Source organism: Lytechinus pictus, chromosome 2 (genome assembly GCF_037042905.1).
Source record: "Lytechinus pictus isolate F3 Inbred chromosome 2, Lp3.0, whole genome shotgun sequence".
In the NCBI taxonomy this organism is placed as follows: Eukaryota; Metazoa; Echinodermata; class Echinoidea; order Temnopleuroida; family Toxopneustidae; genus Lytechinus; species Lytechinus pictus.
The window spans coordinates 2,684,568-2,702,662 of record NC_087246.1 but is presented as its reverse complement, the minus strand read 5'-3'; the positions used below and the strand labels follow the sequence as shown (position 1 = coordinate 2,702,662).

The window sequence follows — 18,095 nt, the reverse complement described above, 5'->3', positions numbered from 1 at the left end:
CGCAAGTCAGTATTTCACTATAGGCGAGCGAAAGTAAAAACAGTGATTTTGATTAATGTGACGCAGAATGCGATCACGACGTGGGGAATACTATTTAATTTCATAACTCTCATTTGCATATTCATTAGAATATTGAATAAAGAAATGACACATAACAACTGTTTCACAGATGATAAAAAAAGAAGAACAAAAACAACAACAGCAAAGTAACGTCTCTTTAATTAAGCTACAAGCTACATGTCTTGCATATGATTCAACAACCGACATGTCTGATCATTTACGACTGTGTAAGAAATCAACGGCCTCTTTAAAGAAGCCCATTGGCAATGTCACACTGCGAATCACATTCTCATCCTTGAAATAATCAAGTATACATTCCTTCGTGGTCGGTACACATGACTACTAGCTAATTAGAAACCCATTGATGCTACCCATATACACCTGTTTAATGGATGGGTAACGATGCCACATGATCAGATATGTCAGTTGAAAGTAAATATCACTTTGAATGTTGCTTGGGTCTGTCTATGACGCGTTCTCTTGTTAGATGGAGAATGTTCATGGTCCGTATTTTGAACCCAAATTTGACTTACAATGAGGCGCGAATCTATTGGTAGCCAAATGTCAAATCACTCTCTGACAATATAGATGTTTGTTTTATCAGTATTTCTTTTTAAAATTTGCTGGGGGCGATACAACTACATCCTCATGATACAATAATATAAGGGACCAAATCCACCAAATCTAAACATTAAATAAATTTATTGCTGATATGATTTATTGATTTTTCTTAAGATTATATCCAACTCTCAGCATAATGAATGCATGATTTAAAACGAAATTTGATTCGTTTTAAAATATGCAACGGTTTCATTCAGAATTTAGCAACCTGCATGATAAACAGTAATGAAAAAAAATACTGTGTAAGCTATCGCTCAGTTTTTTAGAGCTATCTATTCCCTATGGACAGTAGTAAGTGCACAATCGAATTATGAATATAAATTCTTTGATATTAAATAAAATTTTAGGATGAAAATTAAATTCAAAATTTGATTGGCACTTTCTACAGTCGACCATGATTTATTAAAAGTACATTCAATTCAACATCTGCGAAGCTTTAAAGTGCCATCGAATTGAGGAGATGGCGAAATATTTTATCATACTAGTCGACGTAGTAACATTTTATGGTTTTTTTTCAGATATTCCACTCTCCTTTTATTCCTGTTCTTGGCTTTGATGTCATTTTTCATTAAAATCTATTTATTTAATTGTCTAATTTCCACCATCAATATTATCATTCCCATCATCAGCATCAGCACCATCACCATCACCACTAACATCAACATCATCATCATCAGCGTCGTCGTCACCATGATTCATCATCATCATTATTATTTTAATACTCTTCAACTTCGATATCATTATCTCCATCGTAATAATCATCACCATAATCACCGTCATTTCTATCACTACTATAATCACTATTCTCATCTCCATATTTACTTTCTTATTTGCTAAAAAAAAATTATCTTTGTGTCTTTGTACATGGTCTCTACAGATATCCTTGCCTCTGATCATGAAGCAAAACTCCATGATGCTCTCTTCAAAGACTACTATATACTACCGTTACCAGTGGTCAATGTGACAGACATACTCAATATTTCATTTGGGCTATCCATATCACAGATCATTGACGTTGTAAGTATGTAATTTAGTACTCTCTCGTTGGGATGATTTGTGTTTACTCCATTTTGAAACCCGAGTGGGATCAGTTATTCAGTGCTAGTTTTCCAAAAGGATTTCACAAAGCCATTTCATTTTCCCGCTGAATTGGTTAAACTTTAGGCAAGAAAACACGGTATTTATAAAGAATCGGCGCACAAATTCCGACTAATAAACACCAATTCGTCAACCTTCTTAATTGATAAAAAGAAATTCGTCTGTTTTGTGTTTTTGTTACTTATTTTTTTGGGGGTGGGGGGGGGGTACGGTGAATAAACACCAACATATTTTTTTTCGTTGTAGAGATCGAACATATCGTTTTTTGTCTCGAGTTGAAACTCTTGATATTATTTTTTTGCTTGTGCAGGATATGAAATTATTCTTACAAGGTCTTCAAAAAATTTGATCAGTATTTCCCCATGACAGTGTTGGTGAAATTCACACTTTGACAGCGCGGCAAGAAAGGTTTTAACTAATATGTTGGTTAAAATTTCAACAGCGTAAACATTGTTAATGTGTATCAAAAATTTAAGAAAGCAATTCATATAGTTATTTCCTATTCAATTCAAGTCCGAGCTGAAATCGGATTAACGCTTACCTCACCTCCATGGGATCTTTTAAGTTCACAGTTTTTTAAAGCAGTGAGGAGAGAACATTACACACATTTGGGTCGAACATTGGTGAGGTGTTGCTTTCCTCACCAATCAACCTTAAAACCTAGCGTGTCGTGGTACCGGTATCCGATGCAGGGAATGTAAATAAGATCATGATTGGATTAGTACATGAGGAATTACCGCTCTGACTATCTGTATTACATCTGGGTTCAACATCAGACATTAAGATGTGTCAGAGTTGTCTAATATAGAATAATATATCAGATTTCAGCATTACTTGGGCGATACCAAGAAAGGTATTTACATTACGGAAAGCTTTTAGACATGTTGTTGCATATGTTCATTTAATGTGTGTTTCTCTTTTAAAAGAAAAAATGTATAAGAAAAGTGCTGTCGTAAGAGACGAGTAATGAGACGATCACTTAAGCTTAAGTTAAAAATGAGGTCATAAATTGTAAATTTAGACGCGCTGGAGTAATACTATAAAGAACGTATTTTTAGATCTTTCTTCATCGCTGTGTAATTCCAAAGAAAACAGCTCTTTCAAATTCTAGAAGTCCTAAACTTCGATAACCTGCCAAGAGGTAGAGATAGCTTACTCTCTAAATTCATTGAATTGTTCGTAAAGTTATTCCTGACATTTTTAACAAATATGATGACATAAACTTTACCGAGAGAGAGAGAGCCTCTGATTTTCACAAGGGGTTTCCATTAAAAAAGGTCAATGTTAATCAATATAAAATAAAAATTACAATCAGCATCTGTTTCTATCAAGAGGAAGTAAAAGAATATACATCCATATTAGGAAAAATTCGAAACTGTAAAGATGTAGGAGTTAAACTCAAATATACATTATTACTTTTACATCTTAGGTAGATAGAAATGCGTCAATGCAGGATTTCTCTATTTGAATATACGATAAATAACCTAATATACATGGCAAATAAATAATGAATGAAAAGAAACCCATATTGGTAGAATCGGAGATTATTATTACGCGAGTGACAAGTGTAACCTGAATGAATCGAAATAACTCCACATCTACTTAAGATCAAGTGAGTTTAAAATTGTTTTTAAATTGATTCATGAGTGTTTCATGAATGCTCCGAGCATTTCAAAAACAAAATACAATATTCAGTGAGAATCACTACTTATTTCCTGAAATGCCCATCAGAATTTCTATTAAAATATCTGATGAAATGAAAAAGGCAGGATTAGAATCCATTAGATAAAAAGACTGAAGAAATCCAAATGTAAATTCAAGAATAGAATCATAATGTATCCAATAAAATTCGCATCTAAGATCTAATAGAATGGATGTTGATATACGGAAAGGGATTTTAAACAAGTACATTCAATCTAGGGAAAACTAGGGAATATAGGGAATCTAGGGAAAACTACGAATGCAAAACCAAAGCAAATTTCAACAAAAAGAATTAATACTTCAATGAAGATATCGGAAATAGAGATTTTTTGACTGAGAATAAGACTTAGAATCCAGAATTGAATCCAAATATGATGAAAATTACTTTACAAAACGGTTTATTTACTTAAAAAAAAACGAGTTATGAACCATGAACACAAACAACAATGGCCATAGGTAGTGAATCGAAGTATTTGTATTTTAGGGTTTTTGATATATCGGCGGAGCACGATTCAAAACATCGACAATCCAGATTTGGTAGGAATCGGTCCACTGAGCCCCGAGATGTGGTCATTTACCTAGCCTCATTGGAATTAGTCTCAATTGGACTGATTAAAACAGGAAAAATGTCCTTAGAAAAATCGACCTTCTTCCTTAGATGTGCTAAATTGGTGTTAACTTCGAGTCAGGGGCGGTATGTCCACCATTGAGAACTCACACCACATAAAGGAGGTAATAATTAGATGAATAACGGTTATTATTGGCAGCGCGCGTGCACTCAGCATGTGTATTGATCCTCCTCTCTTATCGAAGTCAAGAGGTATGGCACGGACCATTTCTCACAATTCTGCACACATGCTGGATTAACAGGGTATGGTATCTTCGAACTTCTGAAAATGCAATGCAATGAAATCGAAGATATGTACAGTATTCATTTCAGTATGAACCCTAAGGAGAATTTGATTAGAGTAGAGCAGGCATGATATATCTAGGATCACTGACGTACTGATGTGGCGGGGGGGGGGGGGGGGGGGTGGTGGAGGTCCCAACATTTTTTTCGACCAAAAAAAGGAGGAAAGAAAAGGAAGGGAAAATATGTTAACATGTTATTTTTTAACATTATGTTCAATTTTACAACACTGCTTTTTGTATCAAATATGTTAAAAGTTTTGCCCGCTCTTTTCGCTTGCTCGCTCGCTCGGCTTTTTAAAAGAAGAAACTTTGCTCGATACGCCACTCCCTAAGATATGCTTAGATAAAGTTTTAAGTGAAGGGGTCGCCTTAGGGCCATTAGCAGTATAGTCTACATTAAAACATACACTTCACTTGAAATTTCTCATTCCTGAAAAAATCATGTCACTTCTTCAATTTATTACTAGATTATATGTATGAATGTACCCTAAAACGGAAATGATGAAAGGAAAAACATGAAGAGGAAAGACTATTTAATAATATAAGTATTTTTTTTGATAAAATTTTCTTTGATAAAATTATCGATTTCATATAGAAAAATTAGTTCGATCAGATGCCAGAACAAAATATCTGCATATTTTTGTCCTTGAAAAAACATATCTCAAGCATGAAATGGACTGAGAATTTCAGGATACATGTCGGTTGCTTTATAATATAGAAATATTTAATCTGTAAAGGGGGTGTTTAAAATAATATTTGAAAGAGAAATATGAATATTATGCAGATTTAAAGTCTAAAAGCAGAAAATTCATATCATTAAATTAAAAAAAGTAATAACTTTTTTCTTTCATCCGATTATGATGAAATTTTCAGCGTTAAGCTTGCAAGTTGTTTCTCTTTCATTTGGCTGTTTGTTTGGTGTTAGTATTCCCTGGAGAAATGTTCTTTTTCAAACTGCAGCATAATGTTGATAATTATGAGCACGTCTCACGAGCATTGAAAAAAATATGTAAAACCCAAACGCAATCGGAATGATAGACATGCCAGATACATGATAGATAAATTTATTAAAAAATCAAATAAAATGAGAGTAGTTGTTACACAAAGAGCGCATCAGGAAGAGATTGCAGAACATGTCCATTATTTTGCTAAATTAGCGCTCAAAGCATGCATGTCCATAGCGCCTACATAACAGTTGTAGCTGTGTGACGTGAGTTGACAAATGGTCACATAGAAAGTCCGTCTAAATACCTTAATCAGATTTTAAAACAGCCGGCGTGATCAGTGAAGTTGCTAACAAACTTGACCATATCTACATTTTATCTTTATTGGTCGGTCATACATGTGTTTAGTAGACTATCTTATTTAGAGTAGGGTATGGCAAGAGAGATTACTTTTAACGTTTAATTTAATTTGCAAATTCGAAATGGTAAAACGGGTTTTGAGAGGTTCCATTATATTTGATACATACAAGTGACATTGTAATGCTAATATTATATAATGATGATGATGGTGATAATAATAATAATAATAACAATAGTAATAATAACAATAATAATAATGATAAAGTGCAATTACTATATGCATAAACTCTAGTGCGCTTGATACTGAGCCTCCATGTAGGCGCTCAAAGTTTTCAAGGAATAAATCCTTCCGGGTAAGCATTCACTTTACCTGGGTCGAGTGCAGCACAATATGGATCAATTTCTTGATGAAGGAAAATACGTCATAGTTGGGATTCGAACCTACTACCCTCTTCTGCAATGTCTGCAGACCAATCCACTTTACCACAATGCTCTATGTATTTTCATAGGTAAATTCAAGATTTGATCCGTTTTTCATCAAATATGTGCCTACATTGTATAAGTGATAACAAATGATGCAGAATCTTCTGCCATTTTAGCAATGTGGAGTGGGCATCGACCTCTCTCATGTAAACTGATGAAAGGAACAATGATATTGCAACAATAACATGCAGAAAAAAATAATGTTTACTGTTAAAAAGGCCTGTATTTCTGGCTACAGGAAGATGGAAAGCACGCTGTATTGGCGAAAATGTACTTGCATTTTTTCTCTTTGTTTTGCTATAGGATGAAAGAAATCAAGTCCTGACGTCAAAGGTTTGGGTGAAGCAGGTAGGCACACTATACTACAGTGCGTATCAAAAAAAAGTTTACACTTAGAAAAAGTCCTGTAAAAGTATACATTTGTAATATCCTGAATTTTTTTTCTTCACATTTTAACATTGGTACAGATCCATTTAAGCAAATGACGATATAACTGTCGAAAAATATTTCCGCTTGAGTGAGCACCGCTTACTTTTGAAAAGTTAGTGAAAAACGATTTGCGCAGAACTATGAAATTATTATGCGAATAAAAGAAGACCTTAATCATGAATAACACGTGGAATTTAGCTAGTAAACTTGATTCGAAGATATCTTTTACCCCTTTTAACTTATTTCCTTGCCCAAACTACTTCGAGGAGTGCATTGCGCCCCATCCCACTCCCCCACACACCGAGGCCATTGTGACGATATTTGCTTTACACTGAGCTGTGATTTACATAAAATGGCTTAGGCTTGATTTTCATTTTGTTAATCATTGTCAAGCTTGGGAAAAGTTTGGAGAAACAAGTATTAAATGCAAAATGAAATCTAAACCAACTTTAAATGATAAAAACTTAGTGAAAAAATGATAGAGATGTCTGGTATAAACATTTGTTCAGATTCAGTTATGTCAGATCCAGCTGGCACAAAAAAGGGTAATAAAGGTTGTGTTTACTAAGTGTTGAAATTTCAATTTGGGTGGCAAAATTGTTACAAAATGCTTGAATGTATCCGTTTTATTTCAATTGACTAAAGTGCAAGGAAAATGTATGAGAAATGCTTCGCAGGGTAAGTTTGATTTCGCCCTTTCCCCTTGACACAGCGTACAAACGAGCATTTCTGCGCAAACAGATTTCTGCGAGCTTCACAAAAATGGACAATGGACATTCTGTCAAAACTTTTACTTTTATTGGAAAGATGAGATCCAAACCAAAGATTATATGTGAAAAAATTACCCACATGTTGTATATTTTTTAATTCCCAGGGCTTTTTCAAAGTGTAAACTTTTTTTGATACGCACTGTATAATGCTATAAATCTAATTTAAACTCTTACTTCTTACTTTTCATTTCATTAGATGTCACTAAAGCCGATAAATACTTGTGTGAACTGATTCTGCATTTGATTTACTTGATAAGAGGGGTTTCAAAAATCGTTACTTCTTGATAAGTAATGCATATTCATCAGTTCATAAAAGGAATATGATAAAAATGATAATTCAAAATTCACGTGACTTTATCCCCTCTAATTATAAGTATTCGATAGGAGAAACGATATATCAAGTCCAATGTTTGTCTTACTGTAATCATGAATATGCATGAGGAAAAGCAATCTCTGTTTTGTTTTTTCGCTTGATTGGAATGTGTAAATCGTATTCATACCAAGTGCAGACCTGCGACACTGATGACCTGTGTTTGATCATCCTCCTTACACGACATCGGATCATGTATCAAATTCTATACCGTTAAATGTATCCCTAATGCCTTCTACGCATGTGACATTTGAAAATCGCTTATTGTTGTCTGTCAGAAGAAGACTCAGTATGAATTAAAGGAATACAAAAGAGATATCAAGAGAGAGTTTTGTTAACTTTGGGCAGACATAAAATGCACATGTATGTCGTCAATATATTTTATAGGGCAACAGTCTCTTGTACGGAACCCCGGACAAAGATATAGCAAAGCTCCAAAGAATCCAGAATTCAGCCGCAAGACTTGTCTCCAGATCCAAGAAACACAACCACATCACCCCAATCCTCAAAGAACTTCACTAGCTACCTATCAAATCACGAATTCGCTTCAAAGTCCTTCTAATAACATTTAATGCTGTCCATGGTCTTGGCCCTCAATATATTTCTGAACTTGTTTCTCCATACACCCCCTCTAGGACACTTAGATCATCAACTCAACTACTCCTTCAAGTATCCAGACTAAGAACTAAGACGCATGGTGAAATGTCCTTCTCCTACAGTGCCCCAACCCTTTGGAATTCCCTCCCCAGTACTCTCCGATCACAACATAATCCTAGACTTTTCAAATCACAACTCAAAACATTTCTCTTTAATGAAGCATTCAAATAGACCTTTCCCAATACTTGCCATACATGTATGTAACTGATTAATGTTAATGTTGTTAAGTGTTATTCTAAATAATTCCTTATGTTGTATAATTTTTATTTCTGTAAAGTGCAATGAGAGTCCTTTCAGGTCTGAAATGCGCTATATAAGAACCGCATTATTATTATTACCATGAGATAAGATGATACGTTTGATTCATTTCTAAGTTTCGTTGATGATGAAATATCGAATCCGCTCAATTTGTTTTCTAATTGAAGAGACGTTTCTAAGATTTGATTTGATTTGATTTATTTTATTTCAGCATTTTTCAAACAGAAATTATTAACATAATGTACAACATAAAAAAAATAGTGATACATTTCTTTTTACAAAAATAAATACAAATAATAATTCATTGGCAAAAAAGTATACAGATAGTATTAGTTTGCAATATTATAAGTTGTACGTTGTTGAGTAGACAAAAAAAATGCTGGAGACCGCTACCATAAGCAGATGTATTTATGTATTTATAAAAAATACAACGTCACATGCATATTTATCTCATCCAAGCATATTGGTTTATAAAAATGATTATCATCACCCATTACAATTCGCAGCACAAGTAATAAACCACTGCATGAAATAATTTAATATTGTATAAAATACTTTTTTTTTCTAAAAAGAAAATTAAACTTTTGATATTATCAGATTGTTCATTTCAAATTGTCATCAGTAAAAGAGAATAATGTCGCCAGCGCTTGGTTAAGGTTAATTATTGAGTTCATTTATAACATATTAAAAAATGAGGTTCCTATTAATTCCCTTCCGTGGCGAATGTTAGTAGTTAATTTCAATGTTTTATGTGACAAATATTTAACTTTTGAAAAGTACATTTTGTCTTTCCGAATGTTCGCGTCTCTCGATTTGTTCTTTAATCTCAATATTATATCATGTTGCATTATGAACACATATCATGCACGCGTGCCATTGTAATGCAGTTATGCAGAACATTTATTGGCCAACCGTAATAAGGATATCGAACACCACACTGTACCCTGGAAAATGAAGTGACGATATATTAAGCGTCAATCCCTGGAAATAAGTCTTAGCATTTACATCACGTTCCTTTTGCTAAGATTCACGTTTTAAATAATAAAATTCCTGGAATATGACAATGTTACAAACACGAACGTAGCATGTTGCACTCTCTTTTAATACTATGACAATCAACATAACTGTGTTGTTGTTTACATTTTCTTATAGAGTCGTAATAAACACTCCAAATCATATATATACAAGAGGCACGGAAGTTTTCGGTGTAGCTTTTGAAATGTTATTAAACAAGTGTTGTTTGAATGACTACGGGTTTTTATTATTAGTCAATGAAAAAAAAAAGTACATGAATTATTGACCTAGGAAAGTAATCATTCCTCTGTGCCGGTCTTTTCGAAACATGAATCATCATAACCCTCCTTCATTCTGATGTGCCTAGTATAATGACCTACAGTGTATGTTTAATTCATAAAGCCCTTTGTAGGAGTCACCTGGTTCGAGAACTTAAATTATGTTCACTTATATTAAGGCGACTGCTCTGTATCGATGATTGTACGTGTGCAAGTATTTTTCATAATAGTAAATTAACGCCTTAACATGATTCATATGCTTTCCAGAAAAAGGAAACAAATAATATGCTTATGTAAAAGTCATCCTTACAGCAGTTTCTAAAACCATAGCGAACCAAAATATAAATATATTATCAATTATAATTTCAATACAGCGCACCTCATTGAATATTCTCCGTGATGAAGGTACGTAGGTGCGCGCGCACACCCTCACACAAACACACCCCAACGCACTCATACACACACGCACACTCAGACTACGCCCCCCGGCCCACAAGCGCCAGTCAAATAACGATTGAATGTTAAGCTTGAAATAGCTGTACCATTTAACATGTCTTGTCTTTTGCCATGATCTTATTTCGGAAAAGATAGACCTTCTTGTAAAAAGGGATGATGGGAAAACTTTTGTGTCTACATGAAGTGACCCAAATAAACCTCAAGTCTATGCGTTGATACAGTCTTTGGAGTGCTCTGGGTAGAGATGATAGTAGGTATGCTGACAATCCAGTGCCTCGGGGCTTCCAAGGCTCACGACCACACCGTTCAAATTATATTTAGCTTTCTAGCTTCATAGTGCATGTCTGTCTTTGGAATAATCACTGTAACCAAAAAATATTTCTAAGAGGTATCATAAAGGGAAATTATGAAAGAGTGAATATATTATGTTTTTTTAAGTAATGTCCCGGGTTTCATTCGATCTCAATATGGAGTCAAGATGTAACTTCCTTGATATGATTTCGCTAGCATTGAAAGAAATGCAAGTTTTCAGGTTTTCGGTCATAGAAAGCAATTCTTCTGCGTTGACAAGTACACAAATTCTACTAAAGATAATTTTCATTTTTTTTGTAAATTGAAATAAAGTAATAATATTGTCATGAGGATTCTCATTATTTTGTATTAAATGTGTCGCAAACAAAATCATTAACTTGTGTTTAATAATTATTTTATGCATATCTAACAGCAATGGAATGATTATCGTCTTCAATGGGATCCTGCAGAATACGGAGGAATCACAAAAATTAAAGTTCCAAACGAATGCTTATGGATACCTGACATACTCCTTTATAACAAGTAAGTTTCTTTTCATCTGGAATATGCTTTCAGAAGGTTGGATGTCTAGAAATAATATCGCATTAAAGAATCTCATCAGAGTACACTGGATTTTATTTGAGTGATGAGAAAAAGGTCTGAAATTTCTTGAACTTGATCTAGCAATGATAAATGACCATTTAAATTTGAATTCAACTTCAACATTGTTTTACGTATAAGCATATTTAGACAAAACAGTACTAGTCAATTCCATTATTAGACCTTTGTAGGGGCGACATATCTTTTCCGCTAAATGATACCCAGCTAACGAATGGGATATTTAGAAATGAATGAAGAGTTCGACTGGTGATCTTGTTGGTTGATTTTCCTCCCTCTGTTTTCCATGCTAATTACGTTTCTAACATAGGGCCTCTTATTGTAATAGGGCGAGTATATATATCACCTTGTTAAACAAAAAAATAGACCCCCCCCCAAAAAAAAAAACAATACCTCGTATAAAAAAGGAGAAGACCTCCAGTAGTATTTTTATTATAGTTTTATTGGTGTATTGCCACAATCATGGTCTGCACCCCTTAGTCTAGTTTCCTTTATTGTCTAATAACCAAATGATCTAACACCACTTGATTGATGTGAATAGGTGAAATGTTTATGAAACAAACTTCCATTTGACAAAGTGCAAAAAGAAAATTAGTATACAAAATGGAAATCTAGACCATGAATGACAATGCAGTCTTTATAGTGGGTATTAGACCAAGTGAAATGTACACTTAACGGAAATTCGACCAAATTGATGCTAGACCAAATGGGATTAGTCAATGAGATAAATAACCTGCCTGAGAAGTAGAACAACTTACTGTTTGTAGACAAAGTAAATCAAGCGTTTTATTAAGTCAACCTGGATCAATCTCTACTAGATGTCAACGTAGTAGAATGCCTATAAATATCAAGTACTTGACAAATAATAAAATGACTCTCTTGGTAATTAGGATTAACTTCTTACAAGAATTGATACATGGGTATTTCACCTTTTAATTTTACTGGATATGCACTGTGACCTAAGCCAAGTACTTTTGTTAACAGGCCTGAGACATTTTCTCTTCTTTTACTTTTAACCAGTGCCGACGGAGACTTTGACATCCAATCAGCTTCATGGGCAGGTATTGAATACACAGGACTAGTCACATGGTGGCCACCCGCAGTATACAAAAGTTCCTGTCATATCAATGTAGCCTACTACCCATTCGATGAACAGCACTGCTTGCTGAAGTTTGGATCCTGGACTTACGACGGGGTAGTCATGGACTTGACACCGATCTCGGAAAAAGCCGACATACGGGACTACTGGGACAACGGCGAATGGCAGATTATCCAAACACCTGGAGAACGACATGCGGTCACTTACGAATGCTGCGAAGAAACCTTTATTGACATAACCTACACAATAACGTTACGGAGAAAACCATTGTATTATTTCGCTTACATTTTGGTGCCATGTGCCCTCATCTCGTTTAACACAGTTCTCGTATTTTATTTACCACCCGACATCAGCGAAAAGATGGCACTGTGTATGTCGGTACTGCTATCTATGACCGTCTTCCTTTTGCTCATTACATCCCAGATCCCAGCCAATGCTAACCACTTCCCACTCATTGTTAAGTATCTTCTTTTCACCATGCTGATTGTATCTTCGTCAATTGTCCTAACAGTGTTCGTGCTAAATGTTCGTTTTAGATCTCCGGACGCACACAAAATGCCTCGTTGGGTGCGCCGAATATTTATTGACATAATACCCGGATTTCTTGGCATGAGCCGACCAGTTCAGTACAGTAAACGATTTCGACATGTTGGAATCAATTTAACAAGAGACGCTATGGCAAACGGTGCTCTAGACTCGAATAGACTAGTAATGGAAAATAAAGGAAACAGCTATTCTGTGAGAATGCGAAGGGAGGTGGATGTCCAGATGGACAATGAAGACTCGGATGATGAAGTCGCAGGTAACTACAATTTAAGATGTTTCCTATCAGCTTTCTCTGCCCGTATTAAAAAATTCCCCAAAATGTAGCTTTCAGTGGGAAACACTCGGGTTTATTCACCTATATATAAGCATTTTTCTTTTGGAGCCAAATGAGAATGAATAAATTAGCAGATATGACATGTATGAGGACATAGATCTTGTCTGTCGTCAGTTCAAAATAGGCCTATGGAAAGGCGCTACTGGGACTTAAATATATTTAACGATCTTTGAGGATACAACATTCATCAGTAAAAAGTTTGAATTACGCGTGGAAAAATACAAGAACGTGGTATCATGAGACATTTTTTGTTCAAAGAGTAGTCACTTTTATTTTACTCACCTATTCTCTCTGTCAAACAAATATTTACAAACACAATTACCCACCCACCTACACCAATATCAACTCCTATTGAAAATTTATATATATATCGTACACTCTTTTTTCTCCATTGGAGGTACGAGTAAATACAGACGTGGTCAGTATCTTCCGTTGCTGACGTCTGCTGATGAGGAAGAGAATGAGGCCATGGTCATTCACAAAGCTGTAGAGGAAATTATGTACCTGACATGGAGATGCGCCAGTGAGGAAGACAGTTTAAGGGTATACTTCTTTCATTGCCCTGACTTTTTTCTCAATCTATCATCATTTAATTTCCTCAAAGAGAGAATCAATATATATGTACAAACATGATATACTGTAACACCAAATGACAAATTGAAATGCAAAACTTGCCTCAATGTTAACAACCTTTTCGCGTGAATGAAATAATGGGAGAGGGGAGGAAATGATAAGAAAATAAGGAAGGAAAGAAGGAAAGAGCAAGAGACAAAGGTATGGAATAACTGAAAGAATGAACTTGAAATTAATGTAGAATAAAATGATTAAAAAAAGAACACCGATCCAAAACTTCTTTTCTGCCTCAATTTTTGTCATGTTTGTACTCCCTTTTTTTAAACCTTAACAAGTAATCAAACCCTTCTGTGATTGTTCTAATTTCTGCCCTATTCATTGTTTATTTCATTTTTTATACAGGAAAAGGAAGACTGGAAGTTTGTGGCCATGGTGATAGACCGTATCTTCCTCATCATTTACATTTGTGGTATCTTCGTCGGAAATGTCGTCATCATCTTTCAAGCTCCCTTGGCTACTGATTTTTTCCGCGAACTTTTCTGTTGCTACGAGGACTGGGCTATGAACGGTCTTCCACTTAATTACACCCCACCAATAGTAATTGAGTAATTTGGATTTCAAACTATCGTACCATGTATGAGGTAAACATATTTTCCTGGGTATCTGTGTTTCGGTGAAATATGAAGCTGTGCTTCAGAAGCCGTCATCAAAGATAGTCACCATTTCTCAATGGCGATAACTGAGGAAATTCAGTCTCTGGCAGCAGACTCAATCACCACGAGCAGAACAGAGTTTGTGAGTGGACATGCACAAATTTCAAACATTAAGAGCCAAGTAACAAACAGGCACTGCTGTTTTCCATGATGATGAGAAAGACTTGACAACGACCAACTGTACGGTCTGTTGCATTATGTGCTGCTGTTATTGTTGTTGTTGTACACGTTATTGTAGCAATACAACAATACAAGAAATGCATTGCTATATAACCAACTATTATCAAGTCAATTTGATATCTAATCATGTGAAAGGGATGGTGAAATCAAAATAGCTGGGAGAAACATATTCTTCACGGATTCTCACAGAAAAACAAGCAGAACTTCTGTACAACATTATAACTATTTCATACGACAGTGGGAATTGTCTTCCAGGAAAATTCAAAGAAAGTTCAAACCATTTATTTCGTGTATAATGTTGAACGCTGGTGTTTGAGTTAGGGAGAAAGAAACTAGCAACAAACAGAACCCCGCTTCACAAGTAAGGGTAATATTCATATTTTCGCCGCTAACGATGATGATGTGGTTCACATAACTTTGTAAACCCGCATTCGGTGTCGGAGCTAAGTTCTGCCGCTTGCTTCACGCCAAAACAGACAGAGAACTCGGGAAAATCCATTGATGCAATGAAATGGATTACCTCCCTTATTTTTCTCTACAATCAAGTAAATTCATATACATGTATTTGATGCCAATTTTTATTTCACTCAATGCCATTTAGGATCTTCTGAATTAGCAATATGGTTAGGGTTGCCATATTAAATGCCTGGGCTGAGATGGGGACTAAATGATAATGTTGTTTGTCGTTTGGAAGTAAAAGTAGGAAAAATACAATAATTATATATAATATTCTTTTTATTTCTTATGCTGAATAACGAGTGCATGTTGAAAAGTACACAATGACATGCTTACAAAGTTATATCAAATGACATTTAAAATAACATTTAATAGTCAAGGTAAAAAAGCATTTTTACCGATAACGTAGGATGTCGGAATATTCTCTTTCTTTATGAACTGTGTCATATTAATTTTAAAGCACCATTTGGACCGATAATGTCCATCGTTTGTGGAACTCTTAACCTGGTGTCTTTCAGAAACCATATAGTTTTCTGAGAAATATTATTTGTTAGGATTAGAATTGTGTGCATTTTCGAATGATGATAACTTATTATACATTATTATACAACAAGTGTGCTTTCCTTGGCTTTCCTGTTATTCATACCCGTATTCAATAATGTATTCGTAAAATAGGTTATCGATGATAAAATTATATGATGATTTAATCCAAGTAGCGGTTATGAGAAGTTGGTAAGATAAGCCAAGACCATTGTGGGGAGTTGTACAACTAGATGAACAAGAGTATATAAGTATATTTAATGAGCATGTCTTAAAATATCTCATTTTATGAATAGATGCGCCCGTGGTATACAAATGTTCCTGAAAATCCTTAGGTAGACAATAAATGAAAAAAAAACCCGAACAGAAATATTTAGAAAACGGAACTTTTACGGAAATTTAGTATATGTTACTGACAGCACAATCTCAAGCGAAATATTTAATGTAAACATGGCACATTCTTTCTACCAGTGGACTCCTTGTAATTATACCCATACAACCTTTCATTAGGAGGAACGACAAAATCTTCAGTTTTAAATATGAATGAAATCCTGGAGATTTAAAAAATAAATGTTTAGAATTCCAGATATATCCAGAATTTGATTTGTCCCCATAGTCGATCTTGATTATTTTGAATCCATGCAATTTAGAGTGTACATTAAATGAACATCAATGACGGAAAACGTAGTCCACTCAAATTCAACTTATTGCCTTTATGTATAATGAAAGTAATGTACCTTTAAGATCACCATGCCTCGTTGGCAAAACAAGCATCCAACGATGAAAATGATAGTTCATTCCTTTGGTAAATATATTTCTAATATCTTTCTTCCATCACACCTTGTTTTGTAGGGTATTAATAATTGCAAATAAACAATTTTATTAGATTTTATATCCATGACTTTTCATCAAAGAAGTGATTTCACGACTGGGTCATGACTATAACATGCAAAAAATGTTTCCTGAAATGCGCATTAAGACACGTAATTATCTTTTATAAATAGATTTTCTATACATCACTTGGTTCAATCATAATATTACTTGTGTAAATGTTAAATTTGATAATTTGCAATAAAAAAGAGTATTCCTTTTTATCTACCTTACTGTCTAAATGGTATTGTCTGTCGGAGTGATGATCTACAAATTTTATGAATAATGTTTTTAATTGTTAATAATATTATTTTCATAATGATAGATTAGCATCTTTCAAAGAAAAACACATCTTGACCTGAAATAAGATTTACCCGGATAATGGGTTAATAATACAAGGCCACATTGTAAGATAAGCACACACTAAGTGATCAGATACGACTCTATTTTTTTTGTAAAACAAATCACATTTGGCATAAAATGTGAAAGTTCCAAGATGTTAAATTATCATATTTGAAGTTTGGTATAAGGGTAGGAATACTAAAATCTGAACTCTATATTTCTGCAAGCCTTGTGGTTGGAGAAAGTCAAAACTAGTTTAAAGTCGCAGCCGATGAAGACGCCATTAAGATTGGAATATAATTTTCTTTTATTGCTACAGGGAAGCTTTAATTCATACTGGAATTTCTTTTTCAGTATTCATACCACTATTTGGAAATTTGATCGTTAATATTTTTTTATAGGTCTGAATGGTCATATCAAATAAAATTATAATTAAATCGAAAATCTGATTGCAAAGGAACATGTAATGTGCGCAGGGCTTTAAAAACTTTTATATAACTACAACTGGTCATCTATCGAGAGAAAATATAAATGAATAATTGTTCATACATATTATGAGAGAAAGAAACATTATGCGACAATCACGATAATGGAAAGAGATACAGAGAGAGATAGAGAGAGGGGGGGGGGGGGTAACAAGAATACTCAAATATACACTCTTAAAATGTTGGGCAACATACCGTCCACTGGTTAACAAAATCCAACTCTGGGTAGTTTTCAACCAATACTGTGTAGTTTTCACCCAAAACACACATTATTGGTTTAAAACTACCCAGAATTGGATAAAGTTTTAACCAATTATTGTGTGGACAGTAGGTTGCCCAACATTTTTAAGAGCATAGAAGCTTATGGCACCAACCGTGAAAAAAGCAAAACAATGTCATAATGCTGAAAAGCGGGGACATACATACCTGTATATAGCAGACAACCCGGGATGTTTGTGTGTGTAGGTTAAATTTAATTGTTATCAAGAAAGTACAGTGCAAATCTCTTATTTCCCATTTTTTCCGTGGGTTCGAATCCCAGCCATGGCGTAATTTCCTTCAGCAAGAAACTGATCCACAGTGTGCTGCACTCAACCCAGGTGAGGTAAATGGGTACCGGTAGGAAGTAATTCCTTAA

The 18,095-nt window shown here is 34.5% G+C and overlaps 1 protein-coding gene across 1 annotated transcript; it reads left to right on the top strand.

Moving 5' to 3' along the window:
* The first annotated feature begins 1,562 nt into the window (after nucleotides 1-1,562).
* Nucleotides 1,563-16,859, top strand: LOC129255012 (neuronal acetylcholine receptor subunit alpha-3-like). The gene is made up of 6 exons (XM_054893560.2): nucleotides 1,563-1,698; nucleotides 6,483-6,527; nucleotides 11,136-11,245; nucleotides 12,341-13,221; nucleotides 13,697-13,842; nucleotides 14,275-16,859. The coding sequence occupies exons 4-6, from the start codon at nucleotides 12,522-12,524 to the stop codon at nucleotides 14,479-14,481; spliced, it is 1,053 nt and encodes a 350-aa protein (XP_054749535.2). The 5' UTR covers nucleotides 1,563-1,698; nucleotides 6,483-6,527; nucleotides 11,136-11,245; nucleotides 12,341-12,521; the 3' UTR covers nucleotides 14,482-16,859.
* The last annotated feature ends 1,236 nt before the right edge of the window (nucleotides 16,860-18,095 follow it).

Excerpts from the sequence above, each read along its gene's own strand:
- LOC129255012 (XM_054893560.2), top strand. The coding sequence starts at position 12,522 with ATGGACTTGACACCGATCTCGGAAAAAGCCGACATACGGGACTACTGG. Across the intron at positions 13,222-13,696 it reads CTCGGATGATGAAGTCGCAG|GTACGAGTAAATACAGACGT; the intron begins GTAACTACAATT and ends TCTCCATTGGAG. Across the intron at positions 13,843-14,274 it reads GTGAGGAAGACAGTTTAAGG|GAAAAGGAAGACTGGAAGTT; the intron begins GTATACTTCTTT and ends TTTTTTATACAG.